We start from the raw sequence: 19614 nt of genomic DNA, 5'->3' as shown, positions 1-19614 counted from the left end.
CCCCTACTGTGCCCCGGGCAGGTGTCATCAGTCCACCGAGGTCCCCGTGTGCTCAGGGCAGCCATCATCAGTCAACTACAGCACTTTGTGTGCCGCATGCGGACAGGGTTTCAGAATCTGTGTCAGCCCAGCCCTCGGGGCCTGGCGGTCATCGGGTAGACCCGTGCACTGCACCTGAAACCCACTGACACCCTGAGTGAAGGGGGGTGTCCCGTGAAGAGCCAGCGCTGAGTCGCAGGCAGGTGGAGGCCAGGCTGAGCCTCGTGCGTGTGGCTGCACGGCAGGGACGTCCTGCGTGACAGGGACGGTGTGCAGAACCACAAGAGGAGCAGGGACCACTTGCCAGGCCAGGGGTCTCCCGGGACTCCCCTGGGGTCACTGTGGGGGGAGTAACAGGGGATCTGGCAGAGTTGGCAGGAGGTGGGGGAGGGGTGTCTGCTTCTGAGCCAGGAGGATGGGCCCTCGCTGGACAGTGGGTATTTGAGACAGTCCCCACAGCCTCCCACGTTCCCCAGGGCCTCCCAGGCTGGCTGCCCACGTGCACATTCCAGGCCCAGGGCCACGCCCAGCTGACTGCATGACCCACTGCCCGCCCAGCCAGGCGCATGTGGGAGCTGAGGTGGTACTGCAGTGGGAGACAGGTCGAGGCTCAGCTGTGGGAGGCCAGCGTGGCAGACACAGGTGCCCAGTCCTTCCCCCAGAGAGGAGGCACTGCCGTTTGTCAGGATGGTGGGGTGTCCGCTGCAGAAGGTTTTGTCCTCAAAGGCGTGCGGGCTGGGGCAGGGCGCTCAAGGTGTGCTTCAGCACCCCCAGAAGTTTGCTGAGCCTGCAGCATCCGGGCCCTGAGCTCTGTGGCCCCAAGTGGGGCTTCCTGGGTGACCCTGCCGTGGGAAGTCCCCTGACCCCCCAGGTGATCTTGGTCCTTCTGCTGGCTGGCGTCCCTCCCTCCTAGACCTGGCCGTGAAGATACCCCAAGTCCAGCATCCTGAGAGACCCAGGAGCAGCCCCTGGTTTTCCACGGCAGGGATGCTCCCTGGAAGGGCAGCCTGGGGGGTGGGTTGTGGCCACCTCCCCAGATCTGGCAAGAGGAGGAAGGCGCAGGGCTGGCCTGGAGAGGGCAGGGCCTCGACGCGCGGGGCTGTTGGGAAAATGTGCTGTGTCAGAACGCAGGAGGGATGAGGGGGATGGGGTACCTGGAGTGGGGGTGCCCGGCAGGCAGCCAGGGCTGGTGCACCCTGGGTGGGGGCTGCTCCTCCCTCCCCAGCGGTGAGAAGCCACCAGGCCTCCCTTCTCCAGGTGGGCAGGAGGAAAGGAAGGGTCCCCTCACCCCTGGCTATCCCCAGCCCCCATTTCTCTGCACTGTGCCCTCCCACTCCTCTGTCCTTCAGCCCTGCCCAGGGGCACCCCCGACCCCCACTGACTGCCCACTCCCTCTCCTCCTGCCCACACCACAGGCCTCCTACCTGCAACGCTTGACCTCCCCAGACGTGGTGAGCTCAGGCCTGGGGGAGGTTGGGAGGGGTCTGGGGGTGGCCATTGTGTCCCCCGCCCAGCCCACGCGTGGCCATCAGGTGCCTGTGGCTTTGAGCCTCTGTCTCCTGCAGTCCGTCCCATCACGGGACTGAGTTTGGAGTCTCCTGCCCACCGCAGTAGCAGGGGCAGGATGTGGGGACCTCGGTGCGACCCCCACTGCCCCCAGGGCTCTTCCCCACGCTCCGCCAGGCTCCGAGGGCACCAGCAGCCTGTGTCCTGCCCACCTCTCTGGCGGTTCGCTTAGCCCAGGGCTTGCCCTTGTCTGTTGGGGTGATCATAAAAGCTCCCGTCTCAAAGGGGTCTGGGAAGGGGAGATTCTGGGGCCCCGACGTTCTAGCAGGAGCTTGCAGTTGAGGACCTCTGGCTCTGGGTTCATATGGCCCCAGGCCCTGCTGGCTGAGCCCTCTTGGTCTCTGGCCCCGGAATGTCCCCTCCCTGCCATCTGGGGCCTCTACTGTCCCCCTGGAGCCCTCCCCAGGACCACCACCCCCACTCCTCAGTGGCAGCCCCTTCTAGGATGCCTGTGTGTCCCCGGCCCAGCCACAGCAGCCCTGCCTTCTGGCTTCTGGCCTCAGAACAGCTGCTCTGATTCATAAAAATCATTTTTAAATTTTCTTTCTCAGTTTTGAGAGTATGGTCTTATTGGGAAAAAGAAAGGGGCTTTCTGTCGCTGGGCTGGGAGGACCTTTTCCCTTCCTCTCTCTGCCCCCTGCCCAAAGATGACTCCACCCTGCCGACTGGGCCTCTCCGGCACTCAGCCCCTCCGTCTCTGCTCCCCGTCCCTCCATCCCATCTCCCCACTCCCTCCTCCTCCCCTGGCTCCCTAACTTCCCCTCTGGGGCCTCAGAGGTGGGGACCCAAGCAGGCAAGGATGGGGGCACCAGCCAGGCCTTTGGTCTTCGGGCCCTGGCCAGCGCTGCCCTGCTCCCCAGCCCAGGGGCCACCAGCCAAGGCCCAGCAGCTGAGGGACACGCATAGCTGCCCACCCTCAGCTGCCCCCAGAGGGGACCGGCGGGAAGGAGCCCACTCCTCTGCCAGCTGACTGCCTGCTCCCCCCAGAGAGCGGATGAGCCGGAGGCCTGGACCTCCGGAGGGGGACGGGGGCTCCGTGCCTGGGAAACGGTGTCTGGGAAGGAGGAATTTACAGACTTCTGTTTACCAAAATGAGGCCTCGTAAAACATTTAACAGCAGCCAATTAAAGGGGGACAGCTGTGGAGGTTTAACCAGTGCCCCCCAAGGCCCTGCCCCTTGCCCTGCCACTCCCCTACCCCCGCCCCAGGTCGCTCCCACCCCGTCCCTCTCAGCTTTGGTCGAATCTTCCAGGATTGGAGTTTAATCTGGTAAACAGCTGCTCCAGATGCAGCTCCCACACAGACCAAGCCAGTTGGCCAGTCTCGAGCCTCAGCCCCATGTCCTCAGCTGGAGGGCAGCTGCAGGGCTGCACCAGGGCCAGGGCGCCCTCCCCAGGTTCCCAGACTTGGCCTGGGATGTGCGGCCTCACAGGGAGATGGGGCTTCACCCTGTCAAGCAGGCCTCCGTGTCGCAGGACTTCCCAGGGCCTTCCCTGTGCTCACGCCCTACACGACTGCAAATGGGACGTGTGTGGGGTGCCTTCTTGGAGCTGGTGACCCAGAGCTTGGGTTTCCTGGAGCATCTCCTGGGGCTCAAGCTCCACAGATTTCCCTGGGATCCACTGAGCCAGAGAGGATCGAACGGTGCCTGCCACTGCTGGGGGACCCATTGGGATTGCGGTGTGGGGTGCCCCAGTTGGACTAGGTGGCCTGTTTTCCAGGGAAGATTCAGAGCAGGAGTTTTAGAGGGTGAGGGCCCCCCGTCCTGCCCCGCCCAGCTGCGTTCATTCCGGCAGGTTGAAGCTGTGGGTTGCTGCCTCAAATGTCTTCTCCTCAGGCCTACAGAAGGCTGCCAGACCCCCAACCACAGCCAGCCACTCGGCCCTCAGGTTCAGGCAGCTGCTATGGCAGGCCGGCCGGCACTGGCACCACCTGCACTGCATGGAGGGCTGGGGCTGGGGCTGGGCGGGTCTGAGTCTCAGAGCTCTGCCCGTGGCCTGGGGTCTTTCTGGGGAACCAGAAGCCACACTCCTTGTGGCTGGTGTCCCTGGTGTCCAGCAGACATGCTCTCTGCAGCCCCTGGGCTGGGTTCTGGTGCCTGCAGGCCTCCCAGGCCATGCTCAGCCCTGTCCTGACCTGCCAGCTGTGCTTCATCCCTTGGGTGGGGGCAAGTGTGCCCCACGCAGCCAGAGCTGTCCCAAGGCCCAGGGCCAGCCGCGTGGGTGGCTGGGTGTGGCTGGCTTTCCTGTGCTGGGCAGGGGCAGGCCGCTCAGAAATGTGGCTGCCTTGAGGGACAGACAGACCCCTTAGCCGAGAGACGGACCTGTCTGGCATGACTCGGAGTCACCGCCTGGGGTTTGGGGGCTGGGGTCTGTGCAAGGAACTCTTTGCCCCCGTCCGTTCCCCACCCTGTGCAGATCTCAGAGCCGGAAGAGGCCTGGCCATGGTGGGAACTCGGCGTCGGATGGACACACCTGTGACCTCCAGCCAGGGTCGGGGGAGGCTGGCCACACCCCAGCAGCACTGGCCCCTGGCCTGGGCTGTCCACTGGGCCCTGGGGCCTGCCTTGGGGAGGCCAAGTCTGGACCTGGTTCTCCTTTGGCCAGGGCCTTGGCACAGAGTCTGTCCACCGTGCCCCCTCCTCCCACAAAACCTCCCCAGAGTCCCTTTTGTTGCCCAGCCTGGGAGCTTCCGCGATCCTGAGTGCTGCTGGGAGGGAACAGAGGCCCCCTCGTCCGTCCTCCCCTCTCCCCAGCCCATCAGCAATTCAATTTGTGCCGCACCGGAGGGATGGCATTAGTCGAGTCAGAGTTAATATGATGTATTGATGGGTTGATTTCCCCCCGGCGGCTGCGTGCTGGGCTCTGCGGGACATCGCTCCTGGGCTGCCTGCCGGCTTCTTGCCTCCCTGGGGTCAGGGCGAGTGTGGGCCAGGGGGCTGGGAGTTGCCTCTGCAACTGGGTCTCTTGCTTCTCTAGCTCCGGGGTACCCCAGATTTTCGGGGAGTCTGGCATCCACCTTCCTACCCGTGAGCCACTTGGATCACCATGGAAACAGCAACGTTCTCTATGGGCAGCACCGTTTCTATGGAACCCAAAAAGGCAAGTGCAGCATGGGGCCGGCGTGGGGAGCAGGCATGCTGGAGGTGGGGAGGGGGCGCAGGAGCTTCTGGGGCACAAGGGAAAGGCCAGCCTAGGTGAGCCCTCCCACCAGGTGTCCTCAAGGCCAGGGTGGGGTCTAGAGGAGAGGGTGGGCCTGCCCCTCAGGATTTAAACCCAGGGGCCCAGGACCACCCCCAGGCGCAGGTTCAGTTCCCAGGTCACGCTGTCTCAAGACCTCTCACTGCTCAGGTGGGAGCAGCTGAGCTGGTGCCCACCTTCCTCATCACCCTAGCCCCACCGGCTTGCTCAGGACCTGGCCTTGCCCTGCAGCCCCCAGCAGCCCGGGGATGGTGGGGTGGCTCAGGAGGAGGATGCATCCTGTGGGGGCTGGAGGAAGCCCACAGAAGCCCGCACTTCTGGCTTACACACTCGGTGGCCTGGGCTAGACCTGGGCTGCACGAGGCCCAGCCCCCAGCCCCCCAGCCCCGTGTCCTGGTGGACAGAGGGGCTGCTCACCCCATTAGCAGCAGGCATCCCTGAAGAAGGGATGCAGAGTTTGTCTTTGCTGAGAAGTCAGAGCCAGTGGGGCCTTGGGGAAGAGGAAGCTCAGGCCCAGCAGAGCCGAGTCCTGGTGCCAGCGAGTCCCCTCAGGGTACCCGAGAGGGCCTGGCTGGAGGTGGGATGGGTGTGGGTCCTTATCTCCAAGTTGGGTTTCCTCTGGTAGGGCGACATCTCATTTGCATTTTAAAAAGTTCTCCTTGGGGCGACACCAGGAGGCTGGAGCAGGAAGCCATCGGTTAGTTACCGGGTTCCAATGAGAAGCGATACAGGTGTGGGGCCCCACAGGGGCCGGCATCGGTGATATCTAGGAGGGAGATTGGGGGCAGGGAGGGATAGAGGGGTCTAGGTGACCCCCGGTTTCTGGCCTGGGCTATGGGAGGGTGCACCTGGGGAGCAGGGGCAGCAGTTGGACGGTGGGGTGAGTTCTGCTTCAGTGCAGAGGGGCTGGGGCGTCTCCCCAAGGGGATCCGAGAGGTGTCTGGACACATGGGGTGGGGTCAGTGGGGAGGGGTGGACTGGGAGGTTGTCCCGACTGTGGAGAGGGATGCCCAGGCTGCGGGGGATGAGAAGGGAGGTGGGGACAGATGGTTTCCACACAGCTCCTGGGAGCCCAGGAGCCCTGGCGTTTAGGGCTGGAGCTCAGGGTGGGGGCAGAGGAGAGGCCCAGAAAGGCCCCCACAGGGCCTGGGAGGCGGACTAGACACCCTGAAGGGAACAGAGGGAGGGGACCCCAGTGAGCCTGTGCTCATGAGTGGCCTTGATGACCCCAACTCTGAGTGTGAGCTGGGGGGTAGGGACCCGAGGCCAGTCTGGCCGCCCTCTCTTGGCTGCCCCTCAGGCCCTTCTCCCCACCTCATACTCACTCCAGGACCTCTGTGTGGCCTGCACTTCCGTGCCTGCAGCAGCCCGAGATTTGCTAAGGCTCAGGAGGGCCTTGTCCTTGCCCATGCCAGCCAGCTGCAGGGGAGCAGGCATGGGGGCCAGGAACTCACCACCAGCCCCACCCAGGGGATTCAGCTCTCACCCAGGACAGGCACCTAAACCGGCCTCCTCACCCCACACCCCAGCTCCTGCGGACGGGCTCTGCTGCCCAGAGGACAGCCCCGCAGGCCCCGTTCCCCTAGACCCGCGTCAGCCCCAGCGCGTGCAGTTATTTTGACAGTGTTTGTCAGGGGCGGGCAGGTGGCGGGTCCCAACCCCAGAAACCCAACCCCTCCACCAGCACAGGGGACTCCCTCTGGGCAGTGGGCCGGCCAGGCCTCTCGGCTTTCACAATATTGTGGCGGAGCTCTGTCCAAGAACAGTATTTGGTTTTGGAAATGGAGCTAATTAGGTTTCGCTGGGGCTAGCCCCTTCCCGCTCCCCTTCCCCCTTGTTTCTAATTAGCAGGAAATTGACAAGGAATTTACATGCCTGAGGACAATTTTACAAGTTCCAAATGTTTCTTTTGTTTCTCCCCTTGTCAGCTCCCTCTGCTCTTGGCACCACCCTGCTGCCCGCCCACCCACCCAGCTGGGTGTGGAGAGGGACAGCACCCCCAGGGTCCCCAGAGGCGGTGGCCTGGCCCCCTCTGTGGGGCGATGGGTAACCCCAGGGCAGCCGGGAGTGTGGAGAGCTTGGGGCAGACCCTAGCCGGGAAGGGAGGGCCCAGACCGAGGGCCCAGGCTGGGCAACCGTTTCAGGGACCCCAGACACTCACCCCCCACCAGGCAGGGTGAGCACAACTGCTGCTCTCTCCCCCCGGAGCCACTGGCCTTTCTCCATTTCAACACATTACCCTAGCCCCAGCAGCCTGAGACACCCAGATGACAGGCCGAGGGGCTGGGAGCTCCCAGGGTGTCCAGCAGGTGGGTGAGCCCCTCCTCCACGACCCGCCCGTCCTTCCTCGCCTCTCCTCTGGGGGCGCCAGGAGCTGCGCCTGCCACCTGTCACTGGTTTCCAAGGTCTTGGTGCCTGTTTGTAAAGACCCAGCAGAGACGCTCTGTAACACTCACTGCCTGCCCCGCATCCCCCGAAAATCCACTGCCTGCCCCACGTCCCCCGAAATCCCCACTGGCACTGGGCCAGGCAGGGGAGAGACTGGCCTCGGGTTTGCATCTCCCGTCTCTGAGGTGCGGGGAGCTGAACATGGGGGCAGAGGGTGAGTGTTTTACGGGGACAGAGCTTCGGTTCGGGGAGGTGAGAGGCTCTGGCCATGGATGCTCGTGACAGCTGCACGGCAGGGGGAGTGTGCCCAGTGCCCCTGAACTGTGCACCAAAAATGGGAAAGTTTATGTTACCCATATTTCACTACAATTTTATAAAAACAAAAGCAAAACCCAGCCCGGCGCTGTGGCTCACGCCTGTAATCCCAGTACTTTGGGAGGCCAAGGCGGGCGGATCACGAGGTCAGGAGATCGAGACCATCCTGGCTAACATGGTGAAACCCCGTCTCTACTAAAATACAAAAAATTAGCTGGGCCTGGTGGCGGGCTCCTGTAGTCCCAGCTACTTGGGAGGCTGAGACAGGAGAATGGCGTGAACCCGGGAGGTGGAGCTTGCAGTGAGCCGAGATCACGCCACCGCACTCCAGCCTGGGCGACAGAGGGCAGAGCGAGACTCCGTCTCAAAAAAAAAAAAAAAAAAAAAAAGAGAGAGCAAAAACCTTCCCTAGGCTGTAACCTGGAGTCAGTGCCAGCTGGTGTCCGGGAGGCACCTGGAGCACCTGTCTCAGGGAGTCTTCCTCCAGCCTCGCCCCTAAGGCCTCCCATCGACCTTGGCTCTTTCCCACACAGATAACTTCTACCTGCGCAACCTGCCGCCCCAGCCCACGCTGCTGCCGGCCAACCACAACTTCCCCAGCGTGGCCCGGGCTGCCCCTGCCCACCCCATGGGCTCCTGCAGCCGGGATCGAGACCGGGGTGAGGCTAGCTCCCTGCAGAAGGGCCCCAAGGACTTCGACCGCTTCCTCGTGGGCAAAGAGCTGGGCAGAGAGAAGGCAGGCAAGGCCGCTGAGGGCAAGGAGCGGCCGGCGGCAGAGGAGGACGGTGGCAAGGAGCGGCACAAGCTGGTGCTGCCCGTGCCAGCTGACGGGCACTGCAGGGAGGGCGGCCCCGCACCCCGAGGGGCCTGCGAGGGCCGCCCCAAGCACCTCACCTCCTGCCTCCTCAACACCAAGGTGCTCAACGGCGAGATGGGCAGGGCTGCGCTAGCCAGCTGTGCAGGGGGCATGCTGGGGCGGCCTGGCGCGGGGGTGGTGACCTCCGGGCGCTGTGCAAAGGAGGCAGCAGGCCCCCCGGAGCCCGGGCCGGCCTTCAGCGAGTGCCTGGAGCGGCGGCAGATGCTACACCACACCGCATCCTACGCCGGGCCGCCCCCGCCCCTCAGCACAGCTGCCAGCTCCTTCCCCTGCCTGCAGCTGCACGGGGGCCCTGACGGGCTCTGCCCGCTGCAGGACAAAGCCCCCCGGGACCTAAAGGCCAGCGGGCCCACCTTCGTGCCTTCTGTGGGACACCTGGCCAACAAGGGCCGCCCCTTCCAGGCCGCCGAGGCCTGTGCCGTGGCAGGGGAGGGCAAGGACCGGCACCTGGAGGGAACCATGGCCCCCGACCACGCTGCACCCTATGGAGTCTCCTATGCCCAACTGAAGGCCGAGGGCAAGGGCGAGCGGCGGCCTGGGGGCTTTGAGGCGGCCCTCAACCCCCGGCTAAAGGGCCTCGACTATCTCAGCAGCGCAGGCCCCGAGGCCTCCTTCCCCGGACTCCCTAAAAGCGGTCTGGACAAAAGCGGCTACTTCGAGTTGCCCACCTCTTCACAGGACTGTGCCCGGCCCGGTCACCAGGACCCGCTGGGCGGGAAGGCCCCCCAGGCCTGCTGCACTTTAGATAAGACTGTTGGCAAGGAAGCCCCGGCCGGCCCCCCAGGGGCACAGAAGGTGGCCCGCATCAGGCACCAGCAGCACTTGATGGCCGCCGAGGTGGAGCAGGGGGGCATTGGGGCTGAGGCCAAGCGCAAGTCCCTGGAGCTGGCATCCCTGGGCTACAGTGGGCCCCACCTGCCCCCATGGGGTGTCCAGGCAGGCCAGGGCACCGCCATGGCCATCAGCGAGGAGCGCAAGGCTGGCGCCTACCTGGACCCCTTTGGCAGCGGCCTGCAGCAGGCGGCCCTTCTGCCCCAGGAACTGCCTGCGCCGCCGGACGAGGTCTCAGCCATGAAGAACCTGCTCAAGTACAGCAGCCAGGCCCTGGTGGTGGGCCAGAAAGCACCCTTGGTGGGCCTGGGTGGCCTCAAGGCCAGCTGCATCCAGCAGGAAGCAAAGTTCCTGTCCTCTAAGGGCCCAGGCCAGTCGGAGAGGCCGGACTGTGCCCGCAGCAGGGAGCACGACACCACGCACGGCGACGGGGAGGTGCGGCAGCCCCCTGTGGGCATTGCAGTGGCCTTGGCCCGGCAGAAGGACACGGCGAGCCGGTCTGAGGCAGCCTACGGCACCAACACTGCGCGGCAGGGCCGGGCCGCCCCTGCCTTCAAAGGTACAGGCCCTGCACAGAGAGGGAGGCAGGCCGGGACAGTCTAGGGGGCCCAGCTGGCCCTGCCCTGCGCCCCGGCTCCCCAGCTCCCACACCTGCCCTTGGCAGACCCTCTGAGGCCCCAGGACCAGGGGATCCTCCTCAGTGCATCAGGCCCCCCAGCTCGAAGCGGGGTCACTGCTTGCCTTAGCCGGTGGCTCCCTGGCCGCCCCAACCCTCTCCCGTCTGCTGTCTCGACCCTGTGCAGGTGGCGGTGGGCCCCGTTCCACACACACGCTGGACCTGGAGGCTGAGGAGGAGAGGACGCGGCTATGTGATGACCGCCTGGGGCTTGCCAGCCGCGAGCTGCTGCTGCAGTGAGAGCTGGGCCTGTGGCCCTGGAGAGTGGGGCTAGGCCTGGGCTTGGGGCTCCCCACTCAGAGCCACGTGGAGAAAGAGGGGTGGTCATGGCTGGGGCAGCAGATTCTATGGCCGGCCGTGGGTGGGGTTCTCCCCACCCCTAGAGCCTTTCTGGGGTCTCACCCGGGGTTGGGGGTCTCAGCTAACCCCTTGCAGCGGTCAGGTTGCCCACTTTCAGGGGCCAGGAGATGGCCCGCAGTCAGCCCTGCAGAGCACTGAGGCTGGACCTGGGGTTTTCCCTGAGCCTCCAGGTCCCGTTCTCCCTCCCAGGTTGATGGCAGGGGGTGGGACAGGGAGTCAGGCATTGGCACCGTTGGTGGGGCTGAGCCCCAGGTCTTACAGAGACAACAAAGGGCCGGGGGTGGGATGGGGAGCTGGGCATTGGCGCCGGCGGCAGGGCTGAGCCCCAGGTCTTACAGGGACAGCAAAGACCGCGTAGAGTTCGCCCGGATCCACCCACCGAGCAGCTGCCCTGGGGACCTGGCCCCCCACCTCATGATGCAGAGCGGCCAGCTGGGCGGGGACCCAGCCCCCCACACCCACCCCCATCCCCCCTGGCTGCCCCGCACCCGCAGCCCCTCCCTGTGGATGGGGGGGCACTCCTACGGTCAGTGATCCAAGGGCGGGGGCTGGCCTGGGGCTGATGAGGGTTCCCTCCTGGTCCCCGAGAGTGGGAGGCCTGACCACTGTGCCCTCTGTCTCCCAGGCCTGGGGCACCCTGCCCTGCACCAGAACCTGCCCCCCGGCTTCCCCGCCTCTGTGGCTGGCCCCGTGCCCTCTGTCTTCCCCCTCCCACAGGACGCCCCCACGCAGCTGGTCATCCTGCCCTCAGAGCCCACACCCCACAGCGCCCCCCACGCACTTGGTAAGGGCCCCTGGTCCAGGCTGCTGCACTTGGGGGGTGCTGTTGGAAGGAGGGGCAGCCGGGGGTGTGCTGGCCAGGGCTCAGGAGGGAGCGGTGGGCTTGGTGGGCTGAGGAAAGGGTGGCGGGGAAGCAGCCCCGGAGCTGTCCCCTCCCCAGCCGGGCTGATCCCTCCTGGGCCCTGCCCACAGCGGATGTCATGGACCAGGCCTCACTGTGGCCCCCCATGTACGGGGGCCGGGGCCCCGCCTCTCACATGCAGCACCCGGGCCAGCTCCCTGTGTACTCGAGGCCGCAGCTCCTCCGGCAGCAGGAGCTCTATGCTTTGCAGCAGCAGAGGGCCGCCCAGTTCCAGGTACCGCCCCTAGCCACGCTCACCTGGGCTGGGCACTTCTCCCCCACCCTGCCTGGCCGGACCTGGCTCCAGGAGACCCCTGCATGCCTGGCCTCTGGCAGGATGAACCCAAGCAGGGGGCCCACCGGGGTCAGGGGATCCTGAGCCTGGCTGAGCTTGCCCCCATCCCTGACAGCGGAAGCCCGAAGACCAGCACCTGGATCTAGAGGAGCCCGCCCAGGAGAAGGCCCCAAAGTCCACCCACAAGCCAGTTGCCTTAACCCCCACGGCCCCGGGCGCCCCCTCACCCGCTGCAGGCCCCACCAAGCTGCCACCTTGCTGCCACCCACCTGACCCAAAGCCCCCCGCCAGCTGCCCCACCCCACCACTTCGGCCCAGCGCCCCGTGCACTTTAAATATCTGCCCTGCCAGCAGCCCCGGGCCTGGCTCCCGGGTGCGCAGCGCCGAGGATAAGAATGGGGAGGGTCAGCAGTCCACGGCCGACATCATCACATCCGAACCAGGTGAGAGTAGCCGCCTGGCCTGGCCCACTGTGCTCCGCTCCAAGCCCTCCCACTCCTGCCTGGCAGGGCTGCGCTGAATCCGGGCTGCCTGCAGGGAGCCTCCACACCTGCCCAGACCCGGGGCAGCATGGCTGTTCCCTTCCTTTCTCTTCCCTCTTCCCAGTCCTCCCAATGACCGTGGGAGAAGCACACAGTGCCCCAGCCGCCCCCTTCCTGGCCGTGGGCTTGACGAAGGCGGGAGGAAGACGGGGTCCCGCTGGCTGTCGTAGGGGCCCTCCAGCAATGAAGGCGGGGCCTGCTGGTGGTGGTGCTGGCACCCTGGGGGCACTGGGCATGGGACTTGACCAGGCTGCCATTCAGGGTCTCAGCAAAGCTGGGAGAGGGAGGGGCAGCGAGACGGGGTGCCTGGGTAGGGGGTCTCGGGCCTGGCCTCCGCCCCTGCCACCCGCCCATCCACTCCCTAGCAGCCTATTTGATTCTCCCTGAGTGGGACTGAGAGGTCACACTGGAAACCGTGTGGCGAACATGAAACCCGTCCTAGTTTCACAGTGAGGAGACAGAGCCAGCAGAGGGTTTTTCAGTTTTTTTGCCTTAGTTTTTTTTTCTTTCTTTCTTTTTTTTTGCAGTTAATGGGACGTGATGCCTCTGACATGCTGCTGGCTTGTTCTGGTTCAGGGAAAACCCTGATTAAAGCATCATGTTTTACAAATTCCCCCCTTTCTGGTTACCCACAGCACACCATGCCAGAGATGGCTCCTGAGGCCACCCCCAGCCCAGGCAGCCAGGGTTGTTGGGGGGAGCTTTAGGGCCACTCTTTGGGGGAATGAGGGCCCAGCCTCAGGCTGCTCACACTTTTTTTTTTTTTTTTGGAGACAGGGTGTCTCCCTCTGTCGCCCAGTCTGGAGTGCAGTGACGCGAACATGGTTCACTGCAGCCTCGGCCTCCTGGGCTCAAGCCGTCCTCCCACCTCAGCCTCCTGTGTAGCTTGGACCACAGGCATGCACCACCACGCCCAGCTCATTGTTCTTTAATTTTTTTGTAGTGGCACGTGCTCACTCTGTTGCCCAGGCTGGTCTCGAATTCCTGGCCTCAAATGATCCACCCACCTCAGCCTCCCAAAGTTTTGGGATTACAGGTGTGAGCTACTGCACCCAGCCAGGTTGCCCCCTTAATTAACGTAACACTTTCCCCGCCACCAGTCTTGCAGACCTGCAGCTAGCCCAGGACCCTTCTTCACGGGCTTGGGTCTGAGGGTTCGAGGCCACTGTCCTCCGTCCTATCTCAGGACACCCCCTCACCACCACTCCCAGCTCCCTGCTGACCTGTCCCCTCCTTTGCAGACCTGCCTCCCGGATACCTGCGCCCCGTGGCTGGCCTGGGCTTCTCCCTACCCTCAGACGTGCACTCTTCTAACCTCGAGGACCCTGAAACTATGCAAACCGCCGCCCTGGGGGCCCAGCCTGAGCCCACAAGGACATTCCTGCCTGGGGAGCCGCCTCCCTGCAGCCCCAGGAGCCTGGAGGAGCCCGGGCTGCTCTCAGGGGCCAGGGAGGCCACCCAGGACCTTGCCGCCACCCCTTACCCTGCCGAGCGGGGACCCCAGGGGAAGGCAGCGGACCCCAGCCCACTTGAGGGGCTACAAGAACTGCAATGTGGGGCCCTCCTCGAGGCAGGGGGCCCCGAGGCCACCGGCCAGGCTCATTCTACTCAGGGAGGGGCACGAGAAGAGAGGAGCAGGGAGGAGGGAGAGCAGGGGCCCTCGTCAGGGGCCTCCCCCCAAGTCCTGGAGCAGCGAGCAGGGAGTCTGGGTGCCCTTGAGGACGAGGGGGAGCAGCCGGCCCCTGAGGAGGACGAGCTGGAGGAAGACGAGCTGGGGCAGCAGAGCATGGAGGACTCAGAGGAGGACTGTGGCGGAGCTCCCAACAACAGCCACCCACCCAGGGCGCTACCAGGCCTGGATGCCTTGGTGGCCGCCACCATCAACCTGGGGGACCTGCCCAGCGACAGCCCACCGGACCCTCAGCCCCCAGCGGCCTCTGGGCCCCCCAGCACAGTCCCCCTGCCCCATAGCTCAGGGATTCATGGGATCGCTCTGCTCAGCGAGCTGGCTGACCTGGCAATCCAGCGGCAGAGGAGTGAGAGGGTTGTGCCAGGTAAGCCCGGTGGTTGCTGCCACCCCCCAGAGTCCCAGCGGTGGGGCCCGCAGGCCTGCCTCAGGGTCACCTGGCCAGACGGCAGCCTTGGGCCCCGCTGAGTTGTCCCCAAAGTGTGGTGGGTCCCCTGGAGAGTGTCCGCCTCCCCTTGCCGTCCCTCGTCCATGGAAGTCCGAGGCAGGTGTGCCATCTCCGAATCCCTCCATCCCAGGTGGGGCCCTGGGAGCAGGACTAACCTCCATGGTGGTTTCAGAGGAAGGGCCTTTCGGGCAGCACCTCCTGTTGGAAGTGGCTGAACAGGGGCCCGCGTCCTGGCAAGGGGAGAGGAGAGCCTGCCGCCTGCCGCCTGCCTCCTGCTCTGCCAGGCCTCCATCTCCTCAGCCTCCACGGCTGCTACCCTGGCCTGCGGGGTCCAGTTCAGGAACCGTCGGCTCCCCGTTTCAGGCCCAGGGAAGGGGGCAGGAGGTTGGGGCTCCTGCTGCAGGGAGGCCTGTGGGACTGGGAGCTCCTGGGCTCTTCCGCCCACCCAGGGGCCCCAAGGACAGCCGGACAACAGTGGGCGGGTCCAGAGCACCTGGGACACCCGAGGGCCAGGTGTCTGCTTAGTCCACCCTGGGCCTTGGTCTGGGCACTCCCTGCGGTCCAGTGCTCCTGGGAAAGCCCCCGCTTCCTGCCGTCTTCCTTGTGGACCCCAGAGAAAGCCCTGGGGTGGAGGGCGTCCCCCAGCCAGGCACGGTGCCGTGGTTGTTGATAGCATGAAGCTGACAGTCTTCAGGGCTCGGCCACTGCTTTCTGGATGCATAAAGCTCACCACCGCGATGAAGAGAATGTTCTCAAACAGTGCATTTCCCCAGGGGCCCGTGGTCACCCTGTGCTGGATGAGGCTGCTGGCCCGCACGCGGCAGGGGTGGTTCCGCAGTGCTGGGAGCTGCCTGCCCTCAGGGGTATCTGGCCCAGAGTCCCTGCTTCTGGGCGGGGCTGTGCAGAGGGTTTGAGGAAGCTTGGAGTCCTATCAGGGTGGGCTCCACCTGGACCCCCCCAGAGGCCCTCCCTTGGGCCTCCAGCTGGCAGTGTATGAGAAGGTAGATAGGGCGAGGTGGAGGCACCTTGGGGCAGGGCCTGAGCTGCCAGGGACCCGCCGTGGGAGGGTCTCAGGGACCCTCACCTGGCAGCATGAGGAGGCGTCAGTAGATAGCAGGTCCCGTGTGTATGGCCAGAGTGGCCGGTCTGCCTGTGTGAATGCCTGCAGGACAGGAGCCTGTTCACTGCATGAATACTCATGTGTAGACCACGTGTCCCGGGTGGCGGGCCATGTGGCTTAACCCAGCATGGATGTTGTCACACTCCGGCCAGGCCAGGTGTCCCAATCCCCAGGGTGTGCAGAAGTGGAGTCAGGGCCAGCTCTGCCCTCCGGGTCTCCACCTCATGGTCCCCCCCTGGTCCCCCACCCCTGCCCCTGCCCTCCCCTTGTCCCAGTTAATGGGCAGGTCTGTGCAGCTGCTGGGGTCAGAGCTGATCCCTACAAGTGTAGCGACCACTTCGATTGAAATTAATTAGGAGGTTGGTTTTGTCCTGTGCCAGACAGCAGGATTTGCAGAGGGGAAAGTGGGGAAAAAGCCCCCAGCATCGGGGCCGGGCAAGCATAGAGCTCCCAGGACTGGCAGAACCATCTGGGTGAGGCCACGTGGGAGCCACACGCCTGTAGCCTGCAAGGGCAGGGGAGGCACAGAGGGGCTTCTGGCCAACTGCAGTGACCCCAGGAGACCTGGGGCCTTCAGTGGAAGGGGCCTGCAGATGTGCCTCCCCAGCTGCTGATGACAGCAGCTGCTCAGCCCACCCCCCTCGGCCCTCTCTCCCCCTCCCATTCCCTGCGGATCCTGGACCCAGCAGCCTGAGTGTTCCCATGGTCCCCACCAGATCTGTGGTCTCAGTCCAGAGCTTTGCACCCCAGCATCTGCCCCTCCGAGCACCTCCTGGCTTCTTAGTAATGACTTCTGGGGATGGATCAACCCTTGGTCTGGGCTTGTGGCCCCCTGGCCCTCCCCGTACTTGAGGGAAGCGGCCACGCACCATGGAGTGCCCCAGCCTGGGCGCTCAGGTCAGTGCCTTTGGTGGAATCTCAGGTGCATGCCCCAGCTGTCAGGCGCTGATTTGTCCCATCGTGGATGAGGTTCTCCCACACTCCTGCCTCTGGCTGAGATGAGCCATGTCTCTGGGGAGCCCCGGTCCGTTAAGTGGAGCGTGGGGTTCTGAGGCAGAGACCAGGTTTGGGGTGCTCATTGCTGTGAGGCTATCGTTGCTCCTGGGCTTTCCCAGGGGATACCAGCACCTCTACTCACCCCACAGGGGTTCCGCAGTTCTCCTGCCTTCCTGGCCATAACCGCCCATCCCCACTGCAAGGTGTCTGGCCCCTGTCTCCTGCTGGATGTGCTTGTGGGATCAGCCCATGGGGACCCCATTCCTGGTCTCTGTGGTCGGCCCCCAGGGCTGGCTTCCCCTACTCAGGCCCTGAGTCCCCAACCTGGGCCCGACCCTGCATGGACGCCAGCCTCTGCTGGCCCATGCTCTGACCCCAAGATGGGCCGTCCCTTCCCCAGGCCACTGCCTGGGCTGTTGGGCTGCCGCTGTTCCTGCGGTCACTGTGAGGGTAGCTCCCCCGTCCCTGCCCCCAGGTTGAGGTCCCAGAGGATGCGGCCCTGGCAGCCCCTCCCTCCTGACCTGTGTTCAGCCCATGGCCCTCCTGCCTGCCCCAGGGCTGGAGCGTGCTGGAAAGGGCTTGGCAGAGCCCAGCGCTGTGTTCAGAGACCGGGCAGGGGCAGGGATTTGGTGCTCTGAGGGAGGATGGAGGAATGGTGGCTGCTCCTCTGAGAAGGGTCACAGCAGATGAGACTGCATCCAGAAACCCCTGCCCGCTGCCCTCCTCACAAGGAATCGAGGGCCTGGGGTCCCAGCTACCCAGGAGGCTGAGGTGGGAGGGTACTGGAGCCCAGGAGTTCGAGGTTGCAGTGAGCCGTGATGGAGCCACCACACTCCAGCCCGGGCAATAAAGCGAGACCCTGTCTCAAATTTAAAGGTATCGAGGGGACTTGTCCCCTCCCTCTGCACTGACCACTGGCCTCCCTGCAGCCATTGCTCTTTAGGTGTCCACACAGGCGAGTGGACGGAAGGACTGATGGGCAGATGGACAGGCAATGGCAGGTCTTAGCTGCTGGGGGACGCCAGCCTCCACCACCTGGGTGGAGTGATGCCCAGGTGCTGAAGCCCCTGGTTCCAAAGCCATCTCTCCACGTGACTTTGAACTTGGTTGAAGCCACGTAGACAGACGCCTGTTGGAACCTCAGGCTTGAGCCACAGCATTCAACTTGGTTGAACTTCAGCAGCTTCTGTGCTCGAGGCCTCAGTGGGCTCTTGTAGCACTGCCTGTGTCTCTGAGGGCCCCAGAGTGTCCCTTCCCAGGGCTGCCGTTCGAAGCAGGGCCCCCCCGGTGGGGGGACACACAGGCATTTCTGTTAGAAGCTGTAACAAGCAGCTTGCTTTTACTTGGATGGTTTGGGGCCTGTCTTGCTCTGTGACGCAGAGGACCCTGCCCCGTGGGTCCTCCCAGCTGGCCCTGCCTTACCACCAAGGGAGTGTCTCCCCAGTATGCAGCAAAACAGGGGTGCTGGGTGTCAGCCCTGGTGCCCACCTCACTCTTCCCGGTCTCCTGACCCTCATCCCGGTCTTCAAGGCTGGGTGGCTTCAGGGGGCCAGGGCTGACATCAAGAGCCTGTGAGGGGCAGTGTGTGCCCAGTTATGCCCATGCTGACCTTCCCATGCCACAGAGGAGGAAGAGGACGTGCTAGCCTTCAACCTGCAGCACCTGGCCACGCTGGCCACAGCCTGGTCCCTGGTGGAGGCCGCTGGCCTGGACAGCTCCACTGCCCCAGCGCAGCCGCCCACGGCCAACCCCTGCAGCGGCCCCAGGCTCACCCCCCGCATGCAGATCCTGCAGCGCAAGGACACCTGGACCCCCAAGACCAAGCCTGTGAGTGGAGGTCCCAGTGCCCACGTTGCCCAGTGCGTTGCCACAGAGCCCCAGCCTGGGCCCTGGCCGGGCTCACAGGCCCCTGTGCCCCATCCACCAGGTGTGCCCCCTGAAGGCCGCCATCGACCGGCTGGACACGCAGGAGGTGGGGATGCGCGTGCAGCTGGCGGAGCTGCAGCGGCGGTACAAGGAGAAGCAGCGGGAGCTGGCCCGCCTGCAGCGCAGGCACGACCATGAGTACGCCCAGCGTGGCGGGGGGGCCTGGGAGGGTCGCAGCACCCCCACCCCCGGGAGGCGCCTGCGGTGCTGGGGCCAATGTGGGAACAGGCCAGGATTGGGCTCTGCCCCCTACCTGTGGGCAGACACTGGGGTCCATTGGGGAGGCCCCCCAGAGGCAGTGGGGCCCAAGGAGGGAGGCATTCGGCCAGCAGCGAGACCAAGCGGCAGGGCCAGGGGTCTGTGGAAGAGCCGCTTGTCAGAGCCTGGTGTGGCAGGAGGCTGGCCGCAGGGTGGCGGGTGAGGGGACAGTGGCAGAAGGGGGAGTAGGGAGGACTGGGGGTGCTGTGGGGCCAGGGCAGAAGTTGGGGGTTTCTCTGGGGGAGGGGACACCCCACAGTTGCAACAAGGGCAGGGGCACCACCTGACCAGTGTGTGTGAATGGTAGGAGGTGGGGGCGGTGGGGGCCCTGGTTGGCCTTGCCCTCTGTGTGAGGGGTCAGGCTCCCCAGGCCGAGTCTGGGCCGCATCTTTCCCCGCACCCAGTAGCCCTCGAAGGCCAATGCCCTCGGCTGGAACCTTGTCGGGGAGCTGGGTTGTGCATGAGCCTCTGACCATCCCCCCTGCGGCCCCCAGGAGAGACGAGAGCTCACGGAGCCCTGCACGGCGGGGGCCTGGCCGGCCGAGGAAGCGCAAACACTCAAGCTCGCTGCCTGCCCCACGTCCCACGGGGCCGCTCCCCAGGAGCGATGGCAAGAAAGTCAAGTGAGTCCTGGGCACTGGCATGGCAGGGCGCGTGTGGCCGGCCCTGGGCCCTCCAGGCTGGGGAGCAGGGTCCAGGCTCCCCTGAGGCTTCCAGGCTGCTGGTGCCCCTTCACACCTACTCTGAAGGCCTGGCCCTGCCCTTCCTGGACCATCGAGAGTGACCAGCAGGCAGAGCCCTGCTCCGGACAGGCTTTGCCCTTCTGGCAGCTCCCAGCACCACCCTGGCCCGGGTCCCCCTCTGGAAGTCACGGCCCCCAGGCCCAGCCACGCCTGCTCTGCACACCTGGCTGTGACATCGTCCCCACCCGTGCCCCGCCTGGCCCCCCTGGAGTGTGAGGCGGTGTTGCGTGCAGGCCTCTTTATCTGCACCGTATAAAGTCGTTGGTCACGCTGTGGCGTTGCTCACGGCTGCCGGCGCGACGTTATTATCCATTACCCGCCCGGCGCAGTCGTTGGCGCACTCCCGGGCCTGGTATAATTGTCCTTCTCGGCTACAAATTGCCTCTCCCGGCAGGCCCATTTGCATAAATCCTCCGAGCTCCTCCAAACACGATTGGCGCGTGCGT

General features: G+C 65.0%; 1 protein-coding gene across 7 annotated transcripts in view; it reads left to right on the top strand.

Annotated features, from left to right (window-relative positions):
* Positions 1-19614, top strand: part of BAHCC1 (BAH domain and coiled-coil containing 1) — a 76061-nt gene that overhangs the window by 43547 nt on the left and 12900 nt on the right. For 5 of the 7 annotated variants that reach the window (XM_063705999.1, XM_055389454.2, XM_055389451.2 and 2 more), the window contains exons 4-15: positions 4584-4706; positions 8042-9775; positions 10020-10128; positions 10591-10778; positions 10878-11036; positions 11225-11388; positions 11564-11891; positions 12934-13026; positions 13232-14044; positions 17866-18068; positions 18169-18305; positions 18920-19048. In XM_063705999.1, coding sequence (XP_063562069.1) covers positions 4584-4706; positions 8042-9775; positions 10020-10128; positions 10591-10778; positions 10878-11036; positions 11225-11388; positions 11564-11891; positions 12934-13026; positions 13232-14044; positions 17866-18068; positions 18169-18305; positions 18920-19048 — 4180 coding nt within the window. The remainder of the gene's footprint in view (positions 1-4583; positions 4707-8041; positions 9776-10019; positions 10129-10590; positions 10779-10877; positions 11037-11224; positions 11389-11563; positions 11892-12933; positions 13027-13231; positions 14045-17865; positions 18069-18168; positions 18306-18919; positions 19049-19614) is intronic. The other 2 variants (XM_063706001.1, XM_063706002.1) reach the window with 2 other exon arrangements.

The sequence above is a fragment of the Gorilla gorilla genome, chromosome 4 (genome assembly GCF_029281585.2).
Source record: "Gorilla gorilla gorilla isolate KB3781 chromosome 4, NHGRI_mGorGor1-v2.1_pri, whole genome shotgun sequence".
Lineage (NCBI taxonomy): Eukaryota > Metazoa > Chordata > Mammalia > Primates > Hominidae > Gorilla > Gorilla gorilla.
Note: the sequence above shows the minus strand (reverse complement) of the source record. Positions and strands in the feature narration are given on the sequence as shown.